Source organism: Arvicanthis niloticus, chromosome 16, assembly GCF_011762505.2.
Source record: "Arvicanthis niloticus isolate mArvNil1 chromosome 16, mArvNil1.pat.X, whole genome shotgun sequence".
NCBI lineage: Eukaryota > Metazoa > Chordata > Mammalia > Rodentia > Muridae > Arvicanthis > Arvicanthis niloticus.
Genome location: NC_047673.1, coordinates 59598001 through 59625381, shown reverse-complemented (window position 1 = coordinate 59625381; position 27381 = coordinate 59598001). Strand labels below are relative to the sequence as shown.

Genomic DNA, 27381 nt, shown 5'->3' with positions numbered 1-27381 from the left:
CAACCCTCAGCAGCCGTTGAGAAGGCTGTTTGGGGCGCGTCGCGAGGGAGAGGGCGGTGCACTGCGAAGATTGATGAAAGGGGCGTTTCCGTGGGCAGTGCGCAGCGGCGATTGGCCAGTGGGCTTGAAGGAGGCGTGGCCCCCGGGGCTGCGGCGGTTGCCTGCTGCGCAAGCGCGAGAGCTCCCCGGCCGGACCTGTCCCTCCGCGCTCGCTCGGCCCTTAGCCTATGGCCGCCCCTCTGCGTCCCGTGCCGCCACAGCCCGCCCCGCGCCGCCCGCCGCCCACAGCTCCACTGGGCCATGACACGAGCGACGTCCTGCAGCAGATCATGGCCATCACCGACCAGAGCCTGGACGAGGCTCAGGCCAGGTGCGGCTCCCAGGCAGGAAGGGAAGGGGCGGAGGCGGGATGAGGATGGGGACAGGTGCAGCTGAGCTTGGAGTGATGGACAGGCGGAGTGGTCTGAGGGAGTGAAGGATACAAGAACTTGTCCCGGACTAAAGGGTGACTTCGTGAGGAAAGGAGGCGTCAGAGTTATGGGTGTGAAAGCCTGGTCCTAGGAACACGAGACATTGGAAGGATGAGTGATCTATTATTGGCGGGCGCGTGGGGGCAGGGTAGAGCAATGGGCGAAAGTTTGCAAGACACACAGTTGAAGAGAAGGGACTGAAGAGCTGTACTAGAATGATCTGATGAAGGATCCATTGAGAACTTCCAGAAACGGATATGGGGAGCTGGGTGGATAGAGAACACTCGTCTTTTTAAAGATTTTATTTTATTTTATTTTATTTTATTTTATTTTATTTTATTTTATTGTGTATAGGTATGTGCTCCCGACGTGTGAGTAGGGAGCTCCGGTTCTTTGGAAGAATAGCGAGTGCACTTAACCATTAAGCTATCTCTCCAGTGCACCCAACCCCCAATCCCAGGCTTGCCTCAAACTCACTATTAAAAGATAACCTTGAGAGGATTTCTGAGTTCAAGGCCAGCCTAGTCTGCAAATTGAATTCCAGGACAGCCAGGGCTACACAGAGAAACCCTATCTCAAACCACCCAGGGACTCAAAAAAGCCAACCAAACAAAAGATAACCTTGAACTCCTGATAGTCCTGTTACCTCCAGAGTGCTGGGATGAGAGGTATATGCCACCCACTAACCACATGCCAAGGATTCTTTTTCTTTATTTGTCTGTTTGCTTGGGAGAGGACCTCATGTTTCCCAGGCTAGCCTGAAACTCACCATACACTACAATAAATAGCGTCCCTGAGGCTAGGGTGGCATGCACTGCCACACCCAGCTCATGTGATGCTCAGGATTGGACGGGGCTTTGTGTGCCACCACACTAGCTATCAGGGACCCATTTTACATTTTTTTTCTTTCATGTATGTGTGTGTGATATATGTGGCTTTCTGTGTATGTGCACATGTGCATGCTGGTCCACGTTGTGCATGTGTGTATTGAGGTAACAGGTCTCTATCAGATGTCTTCCTCGATCACGCTCCGGTTTTTTATTTACATTTATTTATGGAATGAGGCATGTATACGAGATCTCAGAAGCTTTGAGAAAGTCAGTTCTTTCCTTCCAGTCTATGGTTTATGAGATCAAATTGCGATTAGGATATCTCCCTGCCTCGGGTTTCTGTGTACTTGGAGTGACTGCAGAATCGTGGCTCCAACCATGCAGAAGGGGAAAAGCAGCATGCATGTAGTCCTTGCAAAGGGTACTTCAGGGGCTGGCGTCTGGTGCCCACACCCCACCTCCTTTGTTGTTTTCAAGACAGTGTTTCTCTGTGTAGCCCTGGCTGTCTGGAACTCCCTCTGAGACCAGGCTGGCCTCTAACTCACAGAGATCCTCCTGCCTCTGCCTCTGCCTCTGCCTCCTGAGTGCTGGGTAAAGGTGTGTACCTTGCTCTCCCTCTGAGACCAGGCTGCCCTCTAACTCACAAACATCCTCCTGCCTCTGCCTCTGCCTCCTGAGTGCTGGATAAAGGTGTGCACCTTGCTCTCCTTCATTATTGTATTTTAAAGACAGGATCTCACTGAGCCCAGAAATGACAGATTAGCTGGGGTTCCTTGCGTCCTTCTGTCTCTACCTGACCTTCTCCTCCCCCTTCCCCCCCCCCCCCAGTATGAGGGTTAAAGATGCCATTACGTCACGCCAAGCTTTATCATATATACAGATTCTAGGGAACTCTAGGCATCCACTTTGCTGACTAACTGAGCCATCCCTCCAGTCTCTGAAAAAGACCCCCCCCCTTTTTTTTTCTGGACAGGGTTTCACTCTATAGACCAGGTTGCCCTCAAACTCAGAGATCTACCTGTTCTGCCTCCTGAGTGCTGGGATTAAAGGCATATGCCACCACATCTGACTTCAGAACCCATTTTTATTATCTTTTAATTAAAAATTTTAAAGGTAATTTTATTTTACATGTATGGATATCTTACCTACATGTTTCATGTCTTCCATCTACAATCCTGGTGCCCAAGAGGGTCAGAAAGGTTATCAGATTCCTTAGAACTGGTACAAATGGCTGTGAGTGCTAGAAACTGAGCCCAGGTCTTCAGCAAGAATAGCTGATGTCCTTAACCACTGACCATCTTGCCAGTCCCAAGATCCATTTTTAAGATGGACTTGATTAATACCTGTTGCCACTTACTATGTACAACTATGTGCAGGGCAGTGTACTTGGGTGCTGACATTGTCTTTGCTTCCAACATTGTGAGCTTGGGGGTTTGGGACAGAGAAAGGAATATACACACACACATAAATTGTGGCTAAGCTGTAAGGAAAGGACTGTGGGAAGCCAGGTAGGGAAGGGACAGACCTTCTAAAAGTCCCAGGAGCCAGGGAAAAAGATGTTCCCAGAAAAGAAAGAAGTCCTGGAATTTTATAACTTTATTTTTAAATTCATGGGTATGTTGCCTGCATGAATGCATGTGTATCAGGTATGTGTCTGGTCTCCATAGAAGTCAGGAGAAGGCACCTGAGCCCCTGGAACTGCAATTGCAGACAGTTGTGAGCCGCCGTGTGGATGCTGGGAATGGAACCCAGATCTGCAAGAGCAGCTGACTCTTCATGAGCGAGTTGTCTCCCCAGCCACCATTCCAGTTTCCATAGGGAAAAGCAAACAACACACTTTTCAGACCACCTGTCCCATGTCCCCAAATCCAGTGTCAGCCAGCCAGAGTTGCTGATGTCCGCTTGACAAGGCAGCTTACTATGTTTACACCTACCAGGATGATTAGAAATAGGAAAAACACTGAATTCTTTTGGAGGCTGGGGCTTTATTGGAAGGGTCTGTTTTGAGGTGAGGAGGATGCCTTAGGGTCTGATAGTGTGGACTCTAGCCCTACAGTGAGATGAGTATACTAAGATAAACTAGAAAATCATGGGTTGGGAGAGCAGCTCAGCTGATAAGAGCGTGTGCCTCTGGTACACATGCAGGGAACCCTGAGTTTGATCACCAGCAGTATATAGACCTCTTGTGGCAATGCACACCTTGGTTACATATTGAGGTCAATCTGAAATACTTGAGACCCTGCCTACAAACAAGCCAACCACCCATCCCCACTTCTGCTGAGCCCAGGGCTTTGTAATAGGCAAATGCAAACTTCCCTGCTCAGTGTGGGGTGCTGACTGGTTTTATAGCCTCTCTAGAGTTAGGAGTGCTTCCCTGCCGACAGCTCTTTCCTTCCCACTTTTTAAAATGTATTTTTTATTGTATGTGTGCACACACACATGCTGTGCTGTACATGTGATGATCAGAGGACATCTGCAGTCTGTTGTCACCTTCTGCAGTGGCTTCTGAGGAGTGAACTCAAGTCATCAGCCTTGCAGGAGCAAGTGCTTTTGCCCCACCCCCCAGCCAGGATTCCACACAGCAGCCCCAGGTTTTCCTACATTTCTATATTTTTTTTATTTATTATTATGTATACAGATACACTGTAGCTATTTGTCTTCAGACACACCAGAAGAAGGCATCAGATCCCATTACAGATGGTTGTGAGCCACCGTGTGGTTGCTGGGAATTGAACTCAGGACCTCTGGAAGAGCAGTCAGTGTTCTTAACCACTGAGCCACCTCTCCAGCCCCTACATATCTATATTATATGTCCAATATATCTCCCCTCACAGCCCCCACCCTTTCTTTTTCCTGCTCTCTGAGCACCAGTCAGTCAGTGGTGACCCCAGTGTCTCCTGGGTTTTAGAGTGTGGTGTGGTGTGGTGTGTAGAGAATAGAAGCTACTCCATAGAGGAGATTGGAGCCAGGCCAAAAGCATGTAAGGCCCTGGGAGGCCCTTTGGTTAGTGTCTAAGAGTGGCCTTGTTGTATGTTGAATTCTCATAATGTCTGGTACTTGGCACTCGGTAAAATGCCGATGAAGAGTCTAAAACAACCTGTGGGTAGAATACCAGATATCTATATGATGATTCATAACCATAGACACATTACAGTTATGAAGTAGCAACGAAAACAATTTAATGGTCGGGGGTCACCAAGTATACTAAAGGGCAGAGCACTAGGAAGGTTGAGAACCACTAGGCTAGAAGGGTAGGCTCTGAGGAGAGAAAAGATGGACCCCAAGAACTGTCACCACTAAAGGAATACGTTGCTGTGTCCTGGGGAACTACCTGTACCCTGTTCTGGAAGGAGAGCTGCTGAAGAAGCAAGCTCTGCTCAGGTGTGGTCCTCAGGTGTGGTCCTCAGGCATCTAGGCCCAGCACAACCCCAGTCTGTGAGGTTCTGGTGGCCCCAGGTGGCCGGTGTCACAAAGGAATTCAGGCGTTCTTCTCTACTTAACAGTTTTCAAAGAGTGCTTATTTAAGGCTAAGAAGTTAATTTTTATTATTTACTTCTTATAGTGTGTGCATACATGTATGTGGCACGTATACAACACACACATGGAGGTCAGGGTACAGTTTACAAGAGTCAGTGGTCTCCTTCCACCATGTGGGTTTGAGGGCTCAAACTCAGGTTGTCAGGCTTGATGGCAAGGGCCTCTACCCACTGAACCACTCTCGATATGCCCCTGTACACTACACTACACACACACACACACACACACAAAATGTAGTATAAAGGACATATATTGAATATATTGAAGGAAATCACTTTAAGCAATTCCTGAGATACAGAGCCTAGCTCTGTAGAGATACAGAGTGAGGTCCAGAACAACTTGAGCTACACACTAACACCTTTTCTCAAGTATTTCTTGATGCATGCACATACACATATACACCCCCCCACACACACACATATACACACACACACACACACCCCGCCCACCCACCATACACACACACATACACAGAAAGGAGACAGAATGAGGAGGCCCTCACCTGTGCTATCTCAGCATTCTGAAGCCAGAAGATCAGGAATTTCAGGTCATCCTTAGCTACACAGGGAGTTCCAGGGAAGTCCAGTTAATCTTAACCTGCTGTTCCCCAACCCCCACAAAAAAAAAAAAAAAAAAGGAAATTTTATACATCCTAACAGAGCATGCACTTTCTTTCCCAACAGTTCTCTAAACAGCAGTGGATATAACAACTGTGAAAATGTCATTTGCACATTGGATGCTATAAATGATTGAGATACGATTTAAAGTACATGGAGGTGTGGCAGGAGGGTTGGCTCAGTGGTTAGGAGCTCTTGTTGCTCTTGCTGAGGATCAAGGTTTGCTTCCCAACACCCACCTGACAGCTCACAGTCCTCTGCAGCTTCAGTCCCAGGGAACCCAGTGTCCTCTTTGACCTCATAGGCCCCAGGCAGGCACATGGTGCACACAGATGTGCAGGCAAAACGCGCACACAGTGCGTGGCGGGACTGGAGAGGGGGCTCGACGGTGAGGCGCTCTTGTGGTTGTTGTAGAGGACTCCAGTTTGGTTCCAGCATTCATGCTGTGCTGTTCATCTGTACTTCTGTGTCCAAAGGATCCTGTGTTCTCTCTGGCTCCGTGTGCACCTGCAGTTGAGCCGTATACCTGCCCACACACAGAAATGAAAACAAATCTGGACTACATGGGAAGGTGTGCGAAGGATGTGTGCAAACATTCTAGTGTCTTCATCTGGGAGTTGAGCATCTGCCTTTCGGATGCCAAGACACAAAGACTCTGGAGCCTGATAGCCTGTCAATGCAGGAGGCCGAGCTGACGTCGTCTCTCCTGGCTGGACCAGGCTTTGCAAGACCATCATGAACTTTCCATCTTTATTATCCTGTCAAATTTGTTTTTCTTTTTTAGTTTTTTTATTCTTTGTGAGTTTCCCATCATGCACCCCAATCCCGCTCATCTCCCCTCCCTTCGTACCCGCCCTCTGCCCGTGCAGCCTCCCCACCAAAGCAAACAGTCTCCCTGTGGGAGCTGTGCGTGTCACAGTGTCCCACAGCACACCGCCCTCTTGCCCGTACTTTTCTTTACTTGTCAATTCTCATTGCAGTGAATTGTTGATCTGGTTTGTCTTCTACACTTACCTCTGTCTTCTACACTTACCAATCCTGGATCCTCACCAGGACTTCTCAGATGTCCTGTTGTTGCCTTGTGGAGATCCTGCAGTTGTGGATCTGCAGGACTGGTCCCTTCATGTGTTCCAGCAGTTCACAGATGACATGAATGCTGGGCTGGGCCAACTCAAAGCCCTGGATCTGGATCTGGGTGGTGGCTGAGTTGGTCATTCACCAGCTCTCCTGCACCCACACCCCATGGCGAGCCCTCTAGCACTGTCCTGGCTCAACCAATGCCCCAGCTGGCAAAGGACAGAGCCACCTCTCTTCTTCTCATGCCCTCAGAGCTGGGTCACCCTCCTCCACGACGACAGCAGGGTCAGCTCTATTGTACTGCCCAGATGGGGTGCAGGGCCAGCTTTCCCGAGTGTTGCAGCACATGAGGGGCTGGGTCAAGTGTGTTTAAAGACAGGAAAACGGGGATCAGTGCAGGAAAACGGGGATCAGTGCAGGAAAACGGGGATCAGTGCAGTGGCTCAGCAGGTAAAGGCACTTGCTTCCAAGACTGATGACCTGAGTTGACTTTCTGGAACCCACTTGGTAGAAGGAGAAAACCCAGTCCCCCAGGTTAACGTCTAGTTTTCAATCATGTACATACACACACACACACACACACACACAGTGCACTAAATAAAAAATTGTTAGAAATGTAACAATATAGCAGCTAAAAAAAAAAAAAAAAACCCAAGGGAGTTACTCACTAGAAAGTCAAGCTACAAAATAGAGGCTAGAGAGATGGCTTGGAGACAAAGACCGTGTTGCTTTGGGGAGAACCTGGATCCAATTCCCAGTTCCCACATGTTCACAACCATCCAAAACTCCACTTCCAGGAAATCTAGCATCCTCTAGCCTCCATGGCCACCAGGCATGCACGTGATACACGTATATCCAAGCAGGCAGAACAAACACCCATACACATAAAATAAATTTAAAAGCATTTTCAGAAAGATTTTTAAAATGAAGTAAATGTGTAATGAATTTTAAGTCACGCTATAGGCTAGTACTGCAGAAGCCACCTCACCCGCCCAGGAGCTAGATTTTGAGACAGTATTTCAGGTATCCCAGGCTGGCCTCAAATTCACCAAGTAGTCAAGGATGACCTTGAACTCCTGGTCTTCCCGATCCTGCCTCCTCAGGGCTGGGAAGAGACCTACACAGTTCAGAAGCACTTTTTCTGTTTCTATGAAGACTGATGATGGAATTTTGATGGGGATTACATCGAATCTACACATTGCTTCTTACAGCTTCTCACAACACTCCACTGACCCATGCACATGGGAGGTTTTTCTATCTTCTGGTTTCTTCAGTGTGCCATAGGTTATCGTCCTGACTGCTCCCCACTCCTCTGTGAGCAGTTTCTAAAGGTTATCTCTTAGGACTGACTGAGGTCTCTCTAGGTCCTCAATCTGTGTTTGAGTCATAGTCTCTCTAAATGTCTGTTGAAAGGTCTGGGCCCTCCCCAGGGACGTGGTGCTGGCTGCATTTTCTTGGGACTCCTCAGGCGACAGAAGCTCTGAAATTTTAAGGTAATCCTGGTTGCCAGGAGCCAAAAAGCTTCCACTCAGCAAAAGCATGCAGACTCAGCAGTAGTGAGCTGCTTAAAAAGTCAGTGTGAGACCCCAAGTCTGGGCATTGCTTAGGGGTGACTCCAGACAACCTGGTGGAAGTAAAAAGCAGCGTGGCTGATGGGTCATCTGGAGACACAGGTCTCTTACCTCACACTGTGGCAAAGGCAACTTATCTTAGTCTATCTGAGCAGTCTGACAGGCTTCCCTAGGTCACGTGGGTTGACAGTCACCCATGAAGGCAGCTGTGGATTCCAGGCCTGGTAATGACTGCTTCCTGCTTCCAGATGGCTCAGGGGCAAGGTGTTCTCTGGTGACCAACACCAGACCAACCTGACCAACACCCCCTCTTCTCAAGGGGACCCTTTAAAATTTTTATTTTAAATAAACATATAATATGTTAGATATTAATGACATCCTTGAACATGGTGTGTTTTTGTGGTTTCTTTCCCCCTTGTAGCCTCCTCACCCCAGGCTCTGCCCTTCTATCCTTCCTCAGTGCTGAGTCCTGCCCTCCCTGACCTCCTGTCTGGAGCTGAGACTTCGCTCTCACCAGTTTTCATTACAGGCTAGTGTCTGAATAGGAAGGAGAGAGACCCCTTTGTTTTTTCTTTTTTAGACTAATTAACATCCACCTGTTTTGGAGGGGTGGGCACTTGTGAGATCAGAACACACTTTGTTCTGCAGTCTCCTCTCCCCAAAACATGTGGACTTAGGGCTTGAGCCCTTGCTTTTTCAAGTTTGTCAATCCTTTCCAGAGCTATCCATTTTCCTGCAAAATTCACAATTTTATTGTTCTTTACAGCTGAATAATAATCCATTGTATATATGTATGACTTTAAATTTTTCAGTTTTAACTTTATTCATTTTTTATTGCATGTGTCTGGGTGGTTGCCTGTGTGCCCCACATGTGTACTGAAAAGGTGCTGGATCTTTTGGAACTGGAGTTAGATGTTCATTAGCCACTGTGTGGCTGCTGAGAGTTGAACCTGGGTCCTCTGAAAAAACAACAGCCAGTGCTCTCACCTCTGAGCCATCTCTCCAGCCCTACACTACATTCATCTTCTCCATGTATCTGTTGATGGGTACCTACGTCGTCTTGCCATCATGAATAGAGGAACCGTGAACATGGATGTACGAGTGTCTCTGTGGTAGGATATGGGCTGTTTTGGGTAGATGCCCAGTAGCTGGGGATATGATAATTCTATTTTTAATTTTTTTGAGGAAGCTCTATGGATTTCTATAATTGCTATATTGATTTAGTCTTCTACCTTCCAATAGATGTCTTTTGACATCTATTATGTATCTGCGTGAGTGCCTCAGCACACATACACTCAGAGGACAACTTACAGATTGGCTCTTTCCTTGTACGGCATGGGTTCCAGGGATGGGGCTCAGGTCACCAGGCTTGGCTGCAGGCATCTAGGCAGCTGAAGCACCTCACCCTGGGCTTTCTCTTCCAAGGGCATGGGGCTTTCATCATCAGTCCTCCGTGAAGCCTCACTTCCAAACTACTATCCTGGGCACTAGGTTTCTGTGGGTGGGTAGCTTAGTGACAGAGTACCTGTCTGGTATGGCGAGGCCCTCTGTTCCATTCCTAGCACCACAAGGAAACAAAACCACCCAGAACATTGAGTCTGTACCACAGCTGCAGAGGGCTGTTCCCTCCTCTGGCTTCTCTCTGTAGGGAGACAGTAGGCTATGCTGCGATTGGCAGATCTGGCCTCCACCGCTCTGTCTGATCAATTGCATGCAGGTCCACCACAGAGCTGTCCTGCTGATGTGCCACTGTGTTGTATTTTAGACGTTATTTAATGCTTTAGGGTTTAGGGCGTGTTGTACTATATGTTCCCTCTCACTTCAGAGCTGCCTCAGCCTCAGCCTCAGCCTCAGCCTCCCCAGTCCTGGGATCACAAGTCTGGGCTACCCTTTCTGTGGCAGGAGATGCTCAAGGTAGGGGCTTACTCTGTAGCCCAGGCTGGCCTTGAACTCAAGGTCTTCATCCTGCCTCTGCCTTCTGAATCTTGAGATTACAGGCATGACTAAGTTTCCCAGTGGTACTTCATAAGGTGTGTTCTCATTCTCTGTTCTCCAGTGCTTCATGAAGAGGCTGGACATCTGCTAATGTTTTAGCAGGTTCCATCTGTGAGATTTTTAGTCTATAAATATGATAGACTACACTGATTTTTTTTGTTTGCTTTTTGTTTCTGTTTTTTCAAGACAGGGTTTCTCTGTGTAGTCCTGGCTGTCCTGGAACTCACTCTGTAGACCAGGCTGGCCTTGAACTCAGAAATCCGCCTGCCTCTGCCTCCCAAGTGCTGGGATTAAAGGCGTGCACCACCACTGCCTGGCAGCTACACTGATTTTTTACTTATTTTCTTTATCTGTGTGTCTGTGTCTGTGTTTATCTGCTGTGGGACTGGGGTGTGGCCGCCCTCAGAAGCCTGAAGAGGGCATTGGATCCTTTGGAGCTGGAGTTCCTGTCATCTGTGAGCTTCAAGGAACAGGTGCTGGGAGCTGACCTCAGGTCCTCTGCAAGAATGGCCAGTGTTCTTTTTTTTTTTTTTTTTTTAATGGCCAGTGTTCTTAAGACCACTAAATCATCTTTCTAGGCTCCTGACGTTAGTTGATTTTTAAAAATGTACAACATCCTAGGATAATTCACTTTTTGTGGTACGCATGAGACAGATTAATTTTGTAAAATTTTTATTGTTTTTATTGTTTGTGTGTGAGTGGGTGGATGTCAGAAGACAATGACAAGAGTTCTCCTTTCTCAGTTGAACTCTGGATCAGGCTTGTTGCTACAGTTATCTTGATGGCTGGTAGGTTAAATTTTAATTACTAAAGGGAGATGGTATAGAATGACCTTCAGAAGCAGCAGCGAGACCACTGTGCAGGCTGCATGCACGCAAGCATGTCTGCCAAGGTAAGCATGGACCCTTCAGAAGGGAGACCTCCTGCTTCAGCTGCTGTTCAACTGAGGTTGCTAAATGAGAACAGAAAACAGTTTTTGAGTGGTGTGTGTGTGTGTGTGCGTGTGTGTGTGTGTGTGTGTACGCGCGTGCGCGCGCAGGCCACAAGAACACATTCTCTACTGTATTCCTTGCACATGGGGTCCTCACTGAACCTGAAGTTGGCCATTTTGGTTCCACTGAATGGCCAGTGAGCTCCCAGTCTGTCCTCCTCTGTCCTTTATCCCTGGGCTATGTAGTCATGCCTGCGTTTTAATTTTCTTTTTGTGTATGTGTGTCTGTTTATGTGAATATATGCTATGTGTAGGTAACTGTGGAGGACCCTGGTTCACCCCTGCACTGAGAAATGTCTTAGATAAATATACATATTAGGACTCTGGACCCTCCTGCCTCACTTCCCAGTGAAAGATTGTGAAAAAGTGTGCCCCAAGTACTATCAAACTCCTTTTAAAACTAAAGTGGAGCTGCCACTAAAGAACCCTTTAAAGCGGGCGCAGTGGTGGCGCACACCTTTAATCCCAGCACTCAGGAGGCAGATGCAGGTGGATCTCTGTGAGTTCCAGGCCAGCCTGGTCTACAAAGTGAGTTCCAGGACAGCCAGGGTTACACAGAGAAGCCCTGTCTCGAAAAACAAACAAACAAACAAACACCCAACCAACCAACCAAAAAAAACTAAACAAAACCAATTCTAAAATTGTAATATCCAAAGTTCTTAGGCTCACACACAACAATGGTGAGAAGTGAAGCGTGATGCTCTGTCCCCAACTGCACTAACTTACTCCTGTCTGCGAGGGGAGCATCATGAATGGGCTGCCACATGCAGGTCACAGCGGAGGACAGAGGAACAGAACTGTATCAGACATAAACCCCATTCTACCAACAGTAGATCACAGCTCCTGATTTTTACCTGTAACTTCCAAACGATTCTCAGTAATTATGTGCAGCTTGCTTTTGTTTGGGAGGTCCGATTTTAAATCACTGGGAGTCTGATTTTAGAGATCTGTGCAGAGTTCTCGCCTCTGCATGACTGGCAATCCTTATTAAGCAGGCCTCGCCAAGGGTAACAATGTTGCAAAACAAACTGAAATCAGCTAATTGTTTATAGTTAGGTTTTATGAAAGAGCCAATAAGATTAGATGAGATGACAATTTAAAAATGCCACATGTGGAGGACCAGCCCCTACTTGGAGAGGGGTTCTGAGAGAAGGGTTGTCTGGGAGCTGCGGAAACAAAAGACTCAACCGGCTTTCCAGGCTGTACTCTGCTGTGCTTTCTGTTTTTCTGATTTGCCTAAGCTGGAGACCTCCAGACAGCTAATTCGAGCTTGCGCTGGCTTGCTCTCTGTTCAGCTTGTCACAGTTCTCCAAGCAGTGCTTTCTTGCTTTTCTAAAAACTTTCTCTGGCCAGCTGGCTAGCTCATCTCCTGCAGATCATCAGCTCAGTCTTCCTTTCCTTATCAGTCCAGTCATTTTCTCCAGGTTTCCTTTGTCTACCCTCTGATTCAGCATCCCGTGCAATCTCAGCCCTTCATTCTCAAGAGACAGCAAGCATTCATTTCCTTTTAACATTGCACAATTATTCGGAGATCTGCCTGCCTCTGTTAAGACATGGGGGGGGGGGTAGCACACACCTTTAATCCCAGCACTTGGGAGGCAGAGGCAGGCAGATTTCTGAGTTCGAGGCCAGCCTGGTCTACAGAGTGAGTTCCAGGACAGCCAGGACTACACAGAGAAACCCTGTCTTGAAAAACAAAAACAAACAAACAAAAAAAAAAAAACATCTGGGGGGAACCAGTCCTGAAATTACCAGTTCTACCACACCTGGGCTGGGACTTGCTATGTCCCAGGCTGACCTTGAACTCAGGAACTTGCTAGCCTTTGTATCTTTCTGACAAACTGGCTCTTTAATGCAGCCACCTCTGTTCCTTTAGGTTCGTGAAGCTCTGCATAATTCTTATTTCACCAGTATGTTTTGCATAGTTGAGAAATTATAGCTTTTCCAACTCATGCTTTTAGAGTTCTTTCCCACAGCCTTAAGGGCCGTCTGGAAGGTCTCAGCTGAGACATTTTGCTGAGACATTAGCCACACCTTTGGCTCCTGGACTTGTGCTGTCTGATTATCGTGGAGTCAACATTAACAGGGAGGACATTCTTTAAAGGAGAAATGCAAAACATGTACATTTTTATACAAACAAGCTTTATGCCTGTGGTAGCCATTGACACTCACAGAGACCCATGTCTGCTGGCACAGGGACCGGAACCATGTCATCTGTCCCCACCAAGGCCATGCCAGGCCTACCATCCTAGCACTTGGAGGCAGAGGACTTGGAATTCCAAGCTAGAAATTCAGAGAGACAGAGACAGAAAGAGAGAGAGAGAGACAGAGAGAGACAGAGAGAGAGAGAGACAGAGAGAGAGGAAGGAGAGACCGATCCCCCAGCAGGCAAGGACACACACCACCCAGGAGTCCAAGCCTGGTGACATCCAGGCCAGCCAGAAGGCTCCACATGCACCTCATTGTCCTGCCTCTCTCAGTCTACTCACTGGTCTGCAGTCAGCTGAAGAACATCAGCTCTCTATGCTGTGAAACAAATCCAACCGAGATCACTGCTGAGATCCACATTTATGTAGTGCTTTCAGCTCAAGGGACGGCCCTAGTCTAACAAACATCCCAGAACTACAAAGAGATAATAGCCAGATGTGGCGGCATACACCTATTACCCCAGCACTTGGGATGCTGAGGCAGGAGAATTGCCATTCGTTTCAGGAAAAAAAGAAGCCCTATCTAAAAATTTTTTAAAAATTGTAAAACCTTCTTAAATATTATTATTTTGTTTTAATGTGTATAGCTGTTTTGCCTGTGTGCATGTATGTACATGTGTGCCTGGTGCCCAAAGAGGCCAGAAGAAGGCACTGGATCTCCTGGAACTGGAGTTACAAAAGGTTGTAAACTGCCAGTGTGGGTGCTGGGTCCTCTGGAAAAGTAATGGATGCTCTTACCTCTGAGCCATCTCTTTAGCCCTCCAAAATAAAACAATAATTAAAATAAACCATACATTATGATCTCAAGAGTTTTGTTGTATCAAGAATCTGGACACAGGATCTCACAAGTTGGACAGAAAGAGTGGCCTGGGTTGTTCCTACCTCATTCTCAGACCCTCGTAGCTATTGACTAGGCACTTGGCTTTTCATCAGCTCAGTGAACTATGAGGTAGCATGACAGCCACATTTCCAGTCCCAGGTTCTGCTTTGAGTCAAGGTAAAAGTATGAGGCCAGCATGGCTCACCCTTAGGGTTTGCCAAGTCATGGCGAGGATGAAGTCATCCCTCCCAGTGACACTCTGCACTCTAAGGTTGTTTCACTAGACTGTGGTTTGGTGATCTGTAGGCAGCTGCTTGGGGCATGGGCCAGTGGCAAGTACAAGCTTAGAATTCCTCCAGAGAGAAGGGCTGAGGGTGTGGCTCAGGTAGAGCCCTTCCCAGAATTCTTCAGTAAGGGACTGGGGCCATGATTCATCAGGAATGTTCCTGCTGCAGGCCAAGCATTAGCAGATGGCTTGCCTGGGCTTAGCCCTTCATCCTGTTCACAGTCCTCAGCTAGTGAGTGCACTTGAGGCCAGGCTTGGCTCCGATAAGACCGTGTTTTAAAAGTGAATGGGCTAGAGACGTGGCTCAGCAGTTGACAGCACTTGTTGCTCTTGCAGAAGACCCAGGTTCAATTCCCAGCAACTACATGAGGACTCAAAAACATCAATAGCTCCCTCTTCTGACTTCTGTGGGTACCATGTGTGTGACACGGTGCACATACATATATACAGGCAAAATAGTCATATACATAAAATTAAGAATTTTTTTTTATTTTTTTGTTTTTTCGATATAGGGTTTCTTTCTCTGTGTAGCCCAGGCTATGCTGGAACTCACTCTGTAGACCAGGCTGCCCTCCTATACATGAAGGAGGAATTGAGGCCAGAAATCGCCTGCCTCTGCCTCCCAAGTGCTGGGATTAAAGGCATGTGCCACCACTGCCAGGTAAGATTTTTTTTTTTTTAATGTATCCTGAGTTTAGAGAGATGGCTTAGTGGTTAAGAGCAGGTGTTGCTCTTACAGAAGACCCAAGCTCAATTTCCACCACCTATATGACAGATCATAGTTGTCTATGGCCATAGCTATGTGGCTATGGCCATAAAAGTAGGGGTTCCAGGGGTCTAACACCCTCATATAGATATACATGCAGGAGGAATTGAGGCCAGCCTGGTCTACTGAACAAGATCCAGGATGGCTACACCTACACAGAAACCCTTTCTCCAAAAAACAAAACCACTAAAAAAAAAAAAAAAAAGAAAGAAACATTTATTTTAGTGTGTATTTCTGTGCATATGTGCCTTGTCTCTGTGGGATGTATGAAGTGTGAGTGCAGTGTTCCCAGCGGCCAGAAGAGGGCGTCAGGTCTTCTAGAGCTGGAGTTCCAGGTGGTTGTATTGCCCAACATGGGAACGAAGTTTGTGTTGTCCTATGTAAGAGTAGTGCAGTGTCTTAACCTCAGAAACACCTCTCCACCTTCACCCTGACTGGATTTGTAACACATTTGTTTGAATTAAGTGTGGCAGGCTGACACACATAGAAGCAAGCACTTTTGAAGGAAAAGTTTGCTTACACAGCAGTTATGCACTCAGCCATCTTGTCTTTAAGGAAAGCAGCCGGAGCCAGCATGAAGAAGCTAAAGTAGGTCCCAAAGTAGGGGTGTGTCTTTCTCAGTCTGTATCTGTCTGTCTGTCTAGGCAGAGGCCAAGAGCTTTGGTAGGATTTTCTCCAGAAGGAACTGGCTGGGCTGGGCAGACCAGTTTGAGCCTTCCAGGGGCTGGTTGGAGATGAGCTAGCTGCTGTAGTCGGGGTCATAGCAGGTCCCTAGTTGTCTAGGATGGGGTCCCATGGTGACAAGGACAGGGGAAGCCTGCGTGTTGTGTGAGATGAGTTGTGGAGGATTTTGGATTGGCGGATGTGCTTGTTGAAGGAGGTGTATGCTCTGTCTGGGAGTTAGCTGACCCCAGCTCTGCCAAGCCTCTTAAAACGGGAGTAGAAACCCAGCTGCCTGCACACGTCATGCTTCATGCTGGCTCCTGCCGTTTTTCTTCAAGACAAGATGGCTGAGTGCATAGCTGCTGTTTCTGCTATCTCCACACCTCCACCCTCTCTCTCCCCACGCTCTGTGCTCCACCTCACTGAGTCACCCTGGAACTCTAGGAGGTCCCCTGTCCTGCCATGCTTTTCCTTTGCTCCTCCTTTTTGGCATTTGGGTTTCACTACCTCCCATGGGACCTTTGAAAGAACTTGGACTTCAGTCTGGGTCTGCAGCTCCTCCTGTGGAGATTTCCTCAAATCCCCAGCATCCACGTGTCATCCCCTGGCTAGTGATTACTCAGTCCTGTGCTAGTTCAGCTCCCACCTAGGAGCTCTCGGGATACACCTGTGACCTGATGACACCTCCGTGGTTACTGCTCAAGGGCAGTAAGCAGGCAGTACTGGTTACTTTGTAGTCTTCTTTTTTTTTCCCAAAAGCTTTCACTCCTACACAGAGGTCCTGCAGATCCACTCTCCAAATTAAAGGTCTATTGTGTCTATGCTAAGACCAGGCTGGCCTTGAGTTTACAGAGATCCACCTGCCCCCCCTCCCCCCCCCCCCCCCCCCCCCCCCCCCCCGAGTGCTGGGATTACAGGTGTGGGCTAACACTTTCAGCCTACAAAATATATTTTTAGAATGTGTTTCAGACTGGCTGTGGTAGTATGTGCCTGTAACCCCAGCAGGTGGGAGGCTGAGGAGAGTTCAAGGCTAGCCTGCACAGCCTAGCAAGATGCTGTCTCAAACTGAAAGTAATAAGTAAAAAGGGCTCCCCGCTCAACTCAGTGTAGGCCGGCTGCCCAGTCTGTGTAAGGAGGAGTCTGTGTTCTGGGTTGCCTTCCAATACACACACACACACACACACACACACACACACACACTCATGCATACCTCAAGGCTAGGCAAACAGGCCAATAGAACAGAACTGACACAGGATCCCATTTTACCACACATCCCAGGATGCCCTTGAACTTCTGACCCTCTGGCTTCTACTCCCTAAATTCTGGATTACCGCTGTGCACCAGCTGGAAGCACTGAGTTTGTAAAGTGCTGGGATCACACCTAGGATTTCTCGAGCCCTAGGTAAACACTACTGGGTGAGCTTTATGACCAGCTAGGTGAGTGATGTTTGATGGGTGTACCAGGACTTTGGGTGGGGAAAAGATGGACTCCTTAGCAGTTGGTCAGTCTCACTGCAGAATGAGACTGGGGTCTGTCCTCACTGGGTGTCTGTTGCTCTGATAAAACACCACAGCAAAAAGTAGCTCGGGAAGGCAAGGGTTTATGTCACAGCTCAGTCAGTCATGGAAGTCAGGACAGGGGCTGACATAGAGCCATGGAGGACTGCTGCTTCCTGCCTTGTTCTCCATGGCTTACTCACCTGCATTCTCATACAGTCCTGGCCATATACCTCCTGGGTGGGGGTGACACCATCCAGAGTGGGCAGGGCCTGCAGCAGTCCTTAACTAAGAAAATGCCCTACAGGTCAGTCTGATAGAAACATCCTCTCAACTGAGGATCTTTGTCACAGATGATGGTAGCTCATATCAGGTTGACAAGACTATACAGAAAAAAGACAAGACAGTTCCCGTCAGTTCTCACACCAGTGCTCAGCTCAGGTGCAGGGCTGGGATGTAACTCCATGGTAGAGCACTGCTGTGGCATACTTGAGAGTCTGGCTTGAGTTGCCAGTAACACACACACACACACACATGAAAGAAAGGGTTTCTCTGTATAGTCCTGGCTGTCCTGATACTCTGTCCTCGAACTCAGAAATCTGCCTGCCTCTGCCTCCCAAGTGTTGAGATTAAAGGCGTGCGCCACCACCGCCCTATTTAATTGAGACATATCTTACCTCAGGCTCTTCTGACATACAGTGATGCGTCTGCCTTAGCCACCTGCCTGCCATAATTAGAGGCATGAGCCACCACACGTAGCCAACTTGTAAAACACTTAGAAGAAAATGTTTATACACATCTTAACCTGGAATTAGGCAATGGTTTATTACAACTGAAATTTAACTGGAAGGTGGTGGTGGGCCACACAATCCCAGCAGAGGTAGGAGGGGCCCTGAGTTCAAGGACAGCCTGGTCTACAAAGTGAGTTCCAAGACAGCAGAAAACCAAACCAAACAAACAAAAGGAATAGTACTTAAACCCCAATTGAAAAACCAAAATTAAGCTGGGCAGTGGTGGCACATGCCTTTAATCCCAGCACTTGGGAGGCAGAGGCAGGCGATTTCTGGCCTCAATTCCTCCTTCATGTATAGGAGGGCAGCCTGGTCTACAGAGTGAGTGAGTTCCAGGACAGCCAGGGCTACACAGAGAAACCCTGTCTCAAAAAAAAAACAATAACAAAACAAAGAAAAAAACCCAAAATTAAAGATCAATTCAATTTCATCTAAAAAGAAAGGTCTGGACCCAGGCAAGGGAGTATGTGTGTCATAATCCTAGCACCCGAAGGCTTAGTTGCAGGGTTGGGAGGTAGAGACCAGCCAGAGGCTGTCTTGACAATAGTTAGCACAGATTGAAAGTTGGCCTCTGATCTCCATACATGTAGCCACTCTGTCCCTCACATACAAACTCATATACTAATGTAATAAAATTAAAATAAGTAAATAGGGGCTGGAGAGATTGCTGCATGGTTAAGAGCACTGGCTGCTCTTCCAGAAGACCCAGGTTCAGTTCTCAGCACACACTGCATCCAACAAACAACCTCTTATGGTCTCCACAAGCAGCACATACATGATATATAGACATACATGTAGGCCAAACAGCCATACACACAAAATTATAAAATCGAAATTGATAGAACTTTATCCAGAAAGTAAAAAAAAAAAGACCCTTAGAAAGGAAGAGATGAGCATATCATAGCCACATAGCCAGAGGCCCAAGCCAAATAGACCTTAGTTCTTATAGCCCATCTGAAAATCGGGCAAGGCTGGGTCTCCGGGGATCTGACACCCTCTTTTGGCATTTGTGGGTACTGTACACATGGTGCACAGACACGCAAGTGAACAAATGCTCACACATAAAAAATAAAACGTGAAGAGTAAAGGTAAGCCAGGCTCGGGAGGCACAACCTTAATTCTAGCATTCCCGAGGTAGAAGCAGGTGGATCTCTGTGAGTTCAAGGCCAAGACTGGTCTGCCTTCGGAGCTCCAGGTCAGCCAGGGCTACACAACTGTGATCCTGCTTCCGAAAACCAAAAAGTATTCTGAGTTCAAGGCCAGCCTGGTGTACAGAGTGAGTTCCAGGATAACCAGGGCTACACAGAGAAACCCTGTCTCAAAAAAACTAAAAAAAAAAAAAAAAAAAAAAGCCAAAAACTGCAGTGACCTTAACCGTGGACTTCACTTCCTGTGGCAGCAGCTCTCCTCAACGTCCATTCACTCTTGTTCACAGTTGTTCCCAGCAGCATTGTTTGTAACATCCCCAAATGGGAACAAACCAACTCTATCAAGAGATGAATGAGGGCTGGGCAGCTCATGTGCTGGAATTGCACCCCAGCACCTCATAAACTCTGTGTAATGCACACCTGTCACCCCAGGACACAAGACGCAGAGGCAGGGAGATCAGGCAAGCATAGCCATCTTTGCTTACATACAGAGTTAAAAGCTGGGCAGTGGTGGCGCACGCCTTTAATCCCAGCTCTTGGGAGGCGGAGGCAGGTGAATTTCTGAGTTCGAGGCCAGCCTGGTCTACAGAGTGAGTTCCAGGACAACCAGGGCTACACAGAGAAACCCTGTCTCAAAAAACAAACAAACAAAACATAGGGAGTCATGAGTATTCATGAGGTCATGTCTGCTGGGGTGGGGTGCAGGGGAGGGGTTGGAGAAATGGTTCCATCATTAAGAGTGATTAACAGGTGTGGTGCACAGACCTGAAATTCCAGCATTCAGGTGGTAGAGGCAGGAGGGATCAGAAATTCGGTGTCATCCTTAACTGCACAGAGTTTGAAGCCAGCCTGGACTGCATGAGAGCCTGAACAAAGGGTGGGCGAGGCCAGAGGATTAAGGGCACTTGGTGAGCAACTGTGAGAGAAGGCCTGGTCTCAAACACATTGGCGATCCTAGCACTGTGGGGCTGAAAGCAAGGGGATTGCTGGGACTTCACGGCCACCACCCTAAGGAGGAGGGGGTGGGCTGGAAACATACACACTCCAGGTTCTGGGAACCTCAAAGGAGTAAGACAGAACAAGATACCCAGACTTCCAGAACCTCCAAACAGCAGTGCTCAGATGTTCCTCTCTGTCTCTGTGTCTCTGTCTGTCTATCTGTCTGTCTGTCTGTCTGTCTGTCACACACACACACACACACACACACACCCCTTTCACATAAAGAGAAGCAGTTCCTAACAATGGATATGGGAATGGATGAATGAGCAAGCTGTCCTCTGCCCACAGGATGAAGCTGTAGTCAAACCAGGACACGACAAGGAGTGAGGTGTTGTCCATGCCGTATCTCAGGAGGCCATGTGTTGTAGGTTCTACCTGTGAAAAAAGTCCACAGGAATGGCATCCAGAGACAGACAGATTGATGATTGCTAGATGCAGAAAGAGTGGGAACCCGCAGCCAGTGAGCATGGCTGTGCATTCTCCGCAGTCACTACAAACAGTAGACTGAGAGGCTTCAGAAGAGGGAATTAGGGTTGGCGAGATGACCTCATGGGCGAGAATGCCTGTTTGCAAACGTGAGGCCCATGTGACACTAGAAACACGCTCAGAAGCTGCGGGAAGTGGGGCCTTGTCCACCAGGCACAGGAGGGTGGTGAGTGTTGCTTCTGACCTTGAGGTTACTGTCCTCCTCCTCTTCAATGCATTTTTAGGTTTATTTTATTATTTTGTGTGTGAATATCTTGCCCCACATGAATGCCTGGGAAGGTGGTGAACCTCCATGTGGGGTTTGAGGATCAAACCCAGGTCCTTTGCAAGAACAAAAAGTGCTCTTAACACTGAGTCAAACCTGCAGCTCTGAAGGTGGTGTTCCGGATGAGCTGTGGGCAGCATGTAAGTTCTCTGTGGAAAGGGAGCTGCTGTGTTTGTAAAGCAGCCCTCAGCGCCCAGCAAGAACCGGTTCCAGGGCTGACTGCCCACTCTGCAGCAGAGGTAAGAAGCATAGGTATCAGAGTTCTTATGGGCTGTGGGACATCTGAGTGGACTGTGAAGTTCTCAAGGACACTGTGACTCAGAACACCTGAGGCTGTCCAGGTGTTTTGTAAGCATTTATTGTTGTTGTTGTTCATTTTAAAATTACATCTATGTGTGCATATGTACCTGTGTGTGTGCACACGTGTGCCTGTGTGCATGTGTGCGTGAATGCCTGCCACAGTGTCTGTGGGGGTCAAAGGACAATTTTCAGGAATCCTCTCCTTCTACTGTGTGTTCTGGGGACTGAATTTCTGTTTTTTGGTTTTTTTTGTTTTGTTTTGTTTTGTTTTTTTCAGCTTGATGGGAAGAGCCTTTTCCCACTGAGCCATCTCACCTGCCCTGTAAATAGTTATTGTCCTATTTACTATTTGTTTCACATACTGTTTATCATTCTATAGTGTTATTTAAAAGACACTGAAGTAAGGCTGGGGAGATGGCCCATTTTTCTGAGCACTGGCTGCTCTTCCAGAGGACTCAGGTTTAATTCCCAGTGCCCACATGGTGGCTCACAACCATCTGCAATCCGGTCCCTGGGAATCCAACACCTTCTAGTCTTCATGGACACTAGGCATATATGTGGTGCACAGGCATGCATGCAGGCAAAAGCACACGTGTAAAAATGAAAAAGAATAATGACGAGGGGAAAGAAGCCTGTACAACCTTTTGGTGAACCAAATTATCGTTGTTGTTGTTGTTATTATTATTATTATTATTATTATTATTATTGTTTTCCATCCCTAATTAGAACTACTTTGGTTAGTTTGTTTGCTGGAGATGGGACCCAGGGCCTGGAGCATGCGTGATGGGCACTTTCCCACTGTGCCACACCTCTGTCCTCCCTGGTTAGTGTAGCACATGGACACCAAGCAAGCCTCCAGTCTGGCAGGGCCAGTGGTGTATTAGTTACTTTCTCCATGCATCTGAGACAATGCCTGATGTAAGCAGCTGAAGGGAGGAAAGATGTCCTGGGCTCAAAAGTGTCTGCTGCTGTGACAGAGAGGACATGACGGGCAGAGCAGTCCTGGCGGCAAGAGGCAGTGTAAGAAGCCTAGAGGGTGTCTGTCTGGCAGTTACCACCACGGACTTCCCACCCCAGGCCTTCCTCCAGCAAGTCACAGCTGCCTACACTGCTGTCATGTGAGGTGCTCACTGAAGGCTTTGTGCTGAGATCACCTCTGGGAGCCGGCGTCACAGATGCAGCCAGCCTGCTTCTCTGCTCCCCTGAATCATTCGCTTTTTGCTCTTGCTTTTGTTTCCTTTTTCATGTTTTTTAAGACACATTTTTAAAGCTCTTGTTTTTGTTTCCTTTTTCATGTTTTTTAAGACACATTTTTAAAGATTTATTTATTTATTTATTTAATGTATTCACCATTGCTGTCTTCAGACACACCAGAAGAGGGCACCAGATTCCATTACAGATGGTTGTGAGCCACCATGTGGTTGCTGGGAATTGAACTCAGAACCTCTGGAAGAGCAGCCAGTGCTCTTAACCGATGAGCCATCTCTCCAGACCTAAGATGCATTTTTTTTTTTTTTTTTTTTTTTTTTTTTTTTTGGTTTTTCAAGACAGGGTTTTTCTGTGCCTAAGATGCATTTTTAAATGACATTTATTTTTTGTGGGTGTAGATGAGTGGCCACTCCTGTGGAGATCAGGGGACAACTCGTGACAATTCTGCCACTGTGTGGTTAGGGACTGAACCTAGGTTGTCAGCTGGTACTTTTACCCAGTGAGACTTCTCACCAGCCCCTTTTGTGCTTGTTTGTTTGTTTGTTTGTTTAATTTCTTCTCTCTGGGTGTGAACACAGACATGTGCATATGTAGAACACATATGTAGAGGACAGAGGACAGCTTGCAGGCTCAGTTTCTAAGGTTGGGACTGAAGCTGTTGTGTTTGCACAGGGTTCTTACCTGCTGAGCCATCTCTGCTTCCTGTTTCCCATGGAGTCTTTGCTTTGTTTGGGGCCAGATCGCCTGTAATTCAGGCTAGCCTCAAACTCCAACTTTACCATCTAGCTGGGATTGGCCTTAAACTCCTTGGTCTTCTCCTCACTCTGCAGTACTAGGGTTACAGGTGTGCCATGGCATTTTTTTTATGGTTCACCGCACAGCCTGGCTTGCCTGGACGCATTATGCCTCAAACTTACAGAGAACATGCCTAACATTTCTGATGTTGTTGAGACAGGGCCTTACTCTGTAGCCCTGGCTACCTTGGAACTCTAGGTAGACTAGACAGGCTGTGAACTAGGATATCTGGAGTCTTTGCCTCCAGGGTGCCGGGATTAAAGTCTCACACCACCGTGCCCAGCCAGTAACATTTCTTGGTCCAGTCAAGTTGATAATGAAAGTACAGCATCACAGACCGCATGAACCCAGGCAGGGAGTCATGCTTTGCCTGTCTTCACAGCCTATGGCTCCTGTGTCAGACTGGCCAGCTGCACCTGGTTTCTTGGGAAGGAGGCCCTGCTCCCTGATGAGCTAACATTCGTACCTCTCCTCTGCTGCCTCTTTCAGAAAGCATGCCCTGAACTGCCATCGGATGAAGTCTGCTCTCTTCAGTGTGCTCTGCGAGATCAAGGGGAAGACTGGTAGGCGGCTATAAGTCCACTCTGGCCTCGCGTGGGCTGCATTTGTCGGCCCCTTCACAGCTCTCTGATAGCACATGGTTCTGCCGTGTTCTATTCAAAAAAGATAGAACTTTATTCTAGCTCAAGAGTCCAGGGTTATCCCCATGGAATTCTTCAGCCTCTGCAAATACTTCTATGAAGGGGGTGGGTGGGCTGGCCAGATAGCTAAGGAGTTAAAGGCACTTATCACCCAATGACCTGAGTTCCATCCCCAGGACCCACATGGTGGAAGAAGAGAATTGACTCTAGCAAGGTCTCTGACCTCTACACATATGTCACAGCGCATGCCCCATCTCACAAGTAAATAAAGTAAACTAAGTGAAAAAGAGGTGTGGTTGGAGACAGCTCAGTGGTTAAATCACTTTGCAGGCTTTAGGACAAGAGTTCCCAGCTCCTGTGTAAATGGGAGGTGGGGCCTGGTCGGTGCCTATAATCCTAGTAAGATAGGATCCAGGGTCTCTGTCTAGACTAGCCAATCAGGTGGCTCTGGAGTCAAGTGAGAGGCCTTAACCCAATGTGTAAGGTGGAAGGGGCTGGAGACACAGCAGCTCAGTAGTTAAGAGCACTGGCTACTCTTACAGAGGACCCGGCTTCAGGTTCCTGCAGCCATGTGGTGGCTCAGCCATCTGTAGTATCATATCCTAGGGGTATTCCTTCTCCACCTTGCAAGCAGACTGCCGTCACGTGCACAGACATTCAAGCAGGCAAAACACCAATACACTGTGTGTGTGTGTGTGTGTGTGTGTGTGTGTGTGTGTGTGTGTGTGTGTGTGTGTGAATGATCAAGGAAAACATTGATGCCATCCATGGGCGTACACACACACGAAGGCACACCTACACACACTACACACACACACACATGAAGGCACACCTACACACACTACACACACACACACACACACATGAAGGCACACCTACACACACTACACACACACACACACACGAAGGCACACCTACACACACTACACACACACACACACACACACGAAGGCACACCTACACACACTACACACACACACACACACACGAAGGCACACCTACACACACTACACACACACACACACACACACGAAGGCACACCTACACACACTACACACACACACACACACACACGAAGGCACACCTACACACACTACACACACACACACACACACACGAAGGCACACCTACACACACTACACACACACACACACACACGAAGGCACACCTACACACACTACATACACACACACACACATGAAGGCACACCTACACACACACACACACACACACACGAAGGCACACCTACACACACACACACACACACACACGAAGGCACACCTACACACACACACACACACACACACACACACGAAGGCACACCTACACACACACACACAAAGGCACACCTACACACACACACACACACACACACACGAAGGCACACCTACACACACACACACACACACACACGAAGGCACACCTACACACACACACACACACACGAAGGCACACCTACACACACTACACACACACACACACACGAAGGCACACCTACACACACACACACACACACACACGAAGGCACACCTACACACACACACACACACACACGAAGGCACACCTACACACACACACACACACACACACGAAGGCACACCTACACACACACACACACACACACGAAGGCACACCTACACACACACACACACACACACACACGAAGGCACACCTACACACACACACACACACACGAAGGCACACCTACACACACTACACACACACACACACGAAGGCACACCTACACACACACACACACACACACACGAAGGCACACCTACACACACACACACACACACACGAAGGCACACCTACACACACACACACACACACACGAAGGCACACCTACACACACACACACACACACACACGAAGGCACACCTACACACACACACACACACACACACACGAAGGCACACCTACACACACTACACACACACACACACACACGAAGGCACACCTACACACACTACACACACACACACACACGAAGGCACACCTACACACACACACACACACACACACACGAAGGCACACCTACACACACACACACACACACACACGAAGGCACACCTACACACACTACACACACACACACACACACGAAGGCACACCTACACACACTACACACACACACACACACGAAGGCACACCTACACACACTACACACACACACACACGAAGGCACACCTACACACACACACACACACACACACACACACGAAGGCACACCTACACACACACACACACACACACACACGAAGGCACACCTACACACACACACACACACACACGAAGGCACACCTACACACACTACACACACACACACACACACGAAGGCACACCTGCACACACTACACACACACACACACACACACGAAGGCACACCTACACACACTACATACACACACACACACACGAAGGCACACCTACACACACACACACACACACACACACGAAGGCACACCTACACACACACACACACACACACACGAAGGCACACCTACACACACTACACACACACACACACACACGAAGGCACACCTACACACACTACACACACACACACACACGAAGGCACACCTACACACACTACACACACACACACACACATGAAGGCACACCTACACACACTACACACACACACACACACACGAAGGCACACCTACACACACTACATACACACACACACACATGAAGGCACACCTACACACACACACACACACACACGAAGGCACACCTACACACACACACACACACACACACACGAAGGCACACCTACACACACACACACACACACACACACACGAAGGCACACCTACACACACACACACGAAGGCACACCTACACACACACACACACACACACACGAAGGCACACCTACACACACACACACACACACACGAAGGCACACCTACACACACACACACACACACACACGAAGGCACAACTACACACACACACACACACACGAAGGCACACCTACACACACTACACACACACACACACACGAAGGCACACCTACACACACACACACACACACACGAAGGCACACCTACACACACACACACACACACACACGAAGGCACACCTACACACACTACACACACACACACACACGAAGGCACACCTACACACACACACACACACACACACGAAGGCACACCTACACACACTACACACACACACACACACACATGAAGGCACACCTACACACACTACACACACACACACACACGAAGGCACACCTACACACACACACACACACACACACATGAAGGCACACCTACACACACTACACACACACACACACACACATGAAGGCACACCTACACACACTACACACACACACACACACGAAGGCACACCTACACACACACACACACACACACACGAAGGCACACCTACACACACTACACA

At 48.1% G+C, this 27381-nt stretch overlaps 1 protein-coding gene across 1 annotated transcript in view; it reads left to right on the top strand.

The window, feature by feature from the left end:
* Positions 1–181: 181 nt before the first annotated feature.
* Positions 182–27381, top strand: part of Pbx4 (PBX homeobox 4) — a 41230-nt gene continuing 14030 nt past the window's right edge. The window contains exons 1-2 of the mRNA XM_034519835.2: positions 182–370; positions 23810–23883. Of these exons, the coding sequence (XP_034375726.1) occupies positions 228–370; positions 23810–23883 (217 nt within the window). The 5' untranslated portion in view covers positions 182–227. The remainder of the gene's footprint in view (positions 371–23809; positions 23884–27381) is intronic.